General features: G+C 44.6%; 1 protein-coding gene across 1 annotated transcript; it reads left to right on the forward strand.

Annotated features, from left to right (window-relative positions):
- The first annotated feature begins 1106 nt into the window (after nucleotides 1-1106).
- LOC120963419 (receptor kinase-like protein Xa21) lies at nucleotides 1107-4779 on the forward strand. Its single transcript, XM_040388049.3, has 2 exons — nucleotides 1107-3901; nucleotides 4156-4779. Exons 1-2 carry the CDS (start codon nucleotides 1156-1158, stop codon nucleotides 4527-4529), a joined length of 3120 nt encoding a protein of 1039 aa, XP_040243983.1. The 5' UTR covers nucleotides 1107-1155; the 3' UTR covers nucleotides 4530-4779.
- Nucleotides 4780-5743: the final 964 nt, after the last annotated feature.

Consider the following 5743-nt stretch of genomic DNA (forward strand, 5'->3'; position numbering starts at 1 on the left):
TATTTCGTGTCAAATCTTGATCATAGGTTTAGCTAATAAACTGTCAATGCATGTCATAAAAAATTATATAAATAAAAACTATGTTAAAATACGAATCCAACGATATAATTTTTGGTGGCATGCATTAACAATTTGTTAATTAAATCTATAGTCAAGGTTTGACATAAAATATGAAGGAGACTAATAAACAAGAACCGATATAGTAGAGCCGAATACATATGAAGAAGCCTAATAAACCAGGACGGATGTAGTAGAGCCGAATACAGTTGCCATTTGCCTTTGCTTGCTTTCTCTTGGGCCTCTGCACTTCTTATTCGGATGTACTGTTTCTTCATTAATGGCAATTGTCCATATATTGAAGGTACCTCCATACAGTTGCCATCCTACTGCTCAATTTTGATGGCTATATTTTTCGTTTTTGTGCCGACGCGTATCTTCCGTACACCTTATATATATTTTTCTAGATCCTGTTGTATTGGCACATAATTGCACTTCACATCAGTGTGAGTGCATTCATTTGTGCTGGTCCCTCTGTGTGAATTGTCTCCGCTCTCTAGTGGGTTGGGCGATATTTAGTTGCTATTGTGCGCAATACATTTGTGCTAGTCCCTCTCTGTGAACGGAATTACTGTACACATGATGGTTGCCGGACGAAAATCACACGATACCGTGATCAACGGCTGCAGCCCACTGATCTACAGGCAATACATTTGTGCTGGTCCCTCTCTGTGAATTGTCTTCGCTCTCTAGTGGGTCGGGCGATATTTAGATACTCCTGCGTGCAGTTGGGTTTTCTTTCTTCCACACGCTTGTCATGGAAAAGTATTACCATGGCATGTGTGGATCAAAATAATAACTAAAACCACGACGAGTAAATCGGAATGGAGGGAGTACGTACTAGTCTATTTTGACAGTTATTGTATTGTTTTAACTGAACGTAGACTAATTTCCCTGCACAAGCACCGGCTGGTGACTGCTCTTATGTCTGTATGTTGATGGCTATCTTTTTCCGTTCACACACACACGCACAGAAGTATCGTCCGTCTGATCTACTATATTTATATGACCACTCTCAAGTGAAATTTCACACAATCACTGCATAGACTCGTCCCCAGCCTCAAATCTTCTATTCTTCCCTCAGTGCAAACCAAAATCATGAACACTTTGATCTTCCTGTGCTTCACTCTATCCTTGTACCCTTACCATACCGTATCACTAGCAAGCACCAATGTCACTGCCGTGCAAATGCGCGCACTTCTCTCCCTCAAGGACATGGTGTCCGACCCGTTTGGCTCTCTCCATTCATGGAACAGCTCAAACAACCCATGCAGGTGGCGCGGTGTTGGATGCAGCCGCAAGCACACTGAGAGGATCCTCGAGCTAAACCTCAATTCATTCGGCTTGATTGGAGGCATCTCTCCATTACTGCGCAACCTCTCATATCTCCATGTGCTAAACCTTGGGGAGAACCATCTTGCCGGTCAGATACCTGCGGACCTGGGTCATCTTCGTAGACTTCGGGTACTGAACCTTTCCATGAACTCACTGCAAGGCGGCATCCCAACTTCTTTGGCAGGCTGCACCAACCTAATGAAGCTTAACCTGGCTCACAACCAGCTGCGAGGTGAAATCCCTGGTGAGATTGGTAGTTTGAGAAATCTTGTCTTTTTTACACTTCATACCAATTACTTGACGGGAAACATCCCATCATCCTTGGCAAACTTGTCATCGCTTGTCTCATTGAGTCTGGCCAAGAACTTCCTATCAGGCATGATTCCTACTTCTTTTGGAAATCTATCGAACCTGACAATTATTTCACTTTTGAATAATCAGCTATCCGGTGCTATACCTTCCTCGCTTGGTCGCCTAACTAATATGGTAACACTTATCCTGGACCAAAACAACCTGACTGGTTCTATACCTCCTACTATTTGGAACATCTCATCTTTGGTTATATTTTCCGTAGAAACCAATGAGCTTACAGGGACAGTACCTCCAAATGCACTCAGTAAACTTTCTGCTCTCAAGATTTTCTCTTTAGCAGAGAATAATTTTCATGGGCAGATTCCATCTTCGCTTCCTAATGCTACCAGCCTCATTCAATTTGAAATCGCAATCAACCACTTCAGCGGCACTATTCCTCCAAAGCTTGGCGGGTTACAGAGCCTCGAATTTTTTGTTCTAGCATTTAATGCATTTGAAGCTAAAAACCATCATGAATGGGATTTTATGCACGCATTAACAAATTGCTCCGAGTTACAAGCTTTGGAATTGAATAATAATAAGCTTAGTGGAACGTTTCCTTCTGCGGCTTCCAATTTATCCACAAATCTACCATATCTTTCCCTAGCTGGCAACACAATTTCAGGTCATGTTCCTAGAGAGATTGGTAACCTCGTTGGTTTAAGGTCTCTCCAAATGGACAGCAATTCACTGACTGGATTTCTCCCATCTTCATTTAGTATGCTTCGGAATCTAAGACGTTTGACACTAGATAACAATAACTTCAGCGGGCCCATCCGACCTACTTTTCTAGGTAATTGTACACAGCTAAACATCTTTTCCCTTTCGATGAATTCCTTTAGTGGAATCATTCCAAGCACCATAGGAAACATGGTGTCCCTCTTGATACTAGACCTATCTACTAACCATTTCACAGGGACGATCCCTAGCAGTTTGTTCAATATCACAACACTTTCCATACAACTAGGTATCTCTAATAATCATTTCGAAGGACCAATACCACCTGAGATTGGGAACCTACAAAATCTTGTAGAGTTTGATGCCATGTTTAATCGGCTCACTGGAGAAATCCCTGCCACTCTAGGAAAATGCCAACTTCTCCAAATCATCAACCTGCAAAACAATTCATTGACGGGTAATATTCCATCAGTCTTGAGTGGGTTGAAGGGTTTGGAAATTCTCAATCTCTCAAGAAACAAATTTTCAGGCCAAATACCAAACTTCCTAGGAGATTTCAAAAGTCTCGCACATCTTGACCTTTCTTTCAACAATTTTGATGGAGAAGTGCCAAAATTTGGTGTTTTTGCAAATGCTACTAAGATTTGGGTCGTGGGTAATAGCAAGCTTTGTGGGGGCGTTCAAGACCTTCATTTGCCCCCATGTTATCATCAAATTTTGAAGAGAAAACATAAAATTCCAATGCTCGCAATTGTTCTTTCACTTGTTGCAACAACAATATGCACCCTTTTGTTGCTCATGTTCTTCCTTGATTACTACAAGAGAAAATCAAGGGAAACTCCTTCAACAGTGTCCACACAAGGCCACAAAGTTGTCTCCTACCAACAGTTGGCAGAAGCAACAAATGGTTTCTCAACATTAAATTTGTTGGGCAGTGGGAGCTATGGATCTGTTTACAGAGCTAACTTGCATGATGACATAAGTGGGCAAGAAAACATTGTCGCTGTGAAAGTACTAAAACTTCACACCCCTGGAGCGCTCAAGAGTTTCACATCTGAGTGTGAGGCGATGAGAAATTTACGGCACCGAAACCTTGTCAAGGTCATTACAGCATGCTCAAGCATTGACTTCAATGGGAATGATTTCAAGGCTATAGTGCTTGATTTTATGCCCAATGGTAATTTGGAAGAGTGGCTTCATCCTATCACAAACCACCAACCAGGGGCTAGGCACTTAAGTCTTGCCCAAAGAATGAGCATACTCTTTGATGTGGCTAATGCATTGGACTATCTCCATTGCAATGGAGGTGCACCAATTGTTCATTGTGATCTTAAGCCAAGTAATGTCCTTCTCGATTCTGATATGTTAGCTCATGTTGGTGACTTTGGATTATCGAGAATTCTTATAGAGGGATGCCCATATTTCCAAGCCTCAACGAACTCGATGGGATTTAGAGGCACTATTGGTTATGCTCCTCCAGGTTAGCGCACTTATTTTTTTCTTTTGCATTTATAATTATCATATTATAGTGAGCAGTAAATGTCGACATGTCGCTTAACTTGATATAGTAGTCCCATTTTAGTCCCTCGGTATGCATTATGTTTTAACTTTGAATTTATGCCGTAGCCCTTAGCTACAAATTGCTTGCACATATGGTAAAAATTAAATGCTTATAATTGTTATAAAAGTATTAGTGGGTGATCTTTTAGTTCACATATGTGTTTACTTCAACAGAATATGGTGCTGGCAATATGGTTTCAACTCATGGGGACATTTATAGCTATGGAGTTCTTATTCTTGAAATGGTTACTGCAAGGAGGCCCACAGATAACATGTTTGACCAAGGATTAAGCCTTCGCAAGTATGTCGAGATAGCCTTTGAAAGCAGAATGATGGACATTGCTGACCCGGAATTGGCTGAAGAGCTTGAAAATGGCCCAACAACAATAGATGACCCATCAAACCAAAGGAAGGTTGATGCTCTGATTTCTCTAGTTAAACTTGGGATGTTCTGCTCTGAGGAAATACCATCAAGTAGAATATCAACCAAAGATATCATCAGGGAGCTGCATGCAATAAAAGTTAAAGAAATCAAGGAGAACAAGTAGAAGACTGAAGATAAATGATAATCCAAGTATATCTTTCTGCAGAGTTCTCGAAGAATGTTACTTCCACCAAATTCACAAGAGATATTATCAACATATTGTGCATTTCTTGTCTTGAATTTGATAAAACAACACAATAAAGCAGTCCAAAAGTAGAACGGGTGTGCAGGGTGGTCACCGATAGGTCGTTTTGTATCATCCTGTTGTAATATGCGTCCACGTATCAAAATGTAACACGTTTTTCATGTTCTGTTCTGAGGATGAATCCATCAAACATCTTCTCTTTGAATGTGTGGTAATAGCTAAACAAATATGGATCCATATTTCAGATTTCTTTGGTATCTCTCTAGGTGATGATTATTTGTCTACTACCAGATTTTGACCTGCTAATAAGAAGCATTCAATTCTTAATACAGTTTGTGCATGTACCTTAAGAGCATCTCCAACAGATGGTCCAAATGTAAAAGTAACTAACTTTTGGACCGTGTGAGGCCAAAAATGCAGCTCCAACAAATGGTCCATATGTAAAAATAATTGGACCGCGGCCTCCCCGTGATGTAGAATACAACACCTCGCGGTGCAAATTTACATCACGAGGTGCATCTGGTCCAAAACCAGCCGCCGCCCGCGACCAACCGCCAGTTCCTTTCCTTTCCCGCCTGACCGCCCGCGACCTCCCGCCCGTCCGCCGCCGCCCCGCCGCCTCCACACCCCGCCGCCGCCCGGCCGCACGCCACCCGCATCAGCTCCGGCACCGCCCCGGCCCCCGCCGCTGTTTCCACGCCGCCCCGCCGCCCGTCCGCCGCGGATCCGGCCGCGGCGGCAGCGCACCCGCCGCCTCGTCCGCCCTGCCCCGTCCGCCGCAGCTCCGCCCGGACCCGGCCCACCCGCCGTAGCTCCGACCCGCCCCGGCTCCGTCCGCCACTGCCCTGCACGCCGCCGCCGCCCCGCAGCTCCGTCCGCCACCGCCCCGGCCGCACGCCGCCGCCACTCCACTGCTCTCGCCGCTCTCTGATGGCGCCGAAGAAGACGCCGAAGGGCAAGTCGGGCTTCTTCGGCATGAGGCAGAAGCCCTCCAGTAACTTCGGAGTGGAGTTCCCGACGCCGGGAGGCGTTGGTGGATCGGCACGTACCCCACCGCCCATGAGGCCGCGCGTGCCTATGACATGGCGGTGTGGCGTGCCGAGAGGCCTCGGGAGCACCTTAACTTCCCAGAG

This window comes from Aegilops tauschii, chromosome 1 (genome assembly GCF_002575655.3).
Source record: "Aegilops tauschii subsp. strangulata cultivar AL8/78 chromosome 1, Aet v6.0, whole genome shotgun sequence".
Classification (NCBI taxonomy): domain Eukaryota; kingdom Viridiplantae; phylum Streptophyta; class Magnoliopsida; order Poales; family Poaceae; genus Aegilops; species Aegilops tauschii.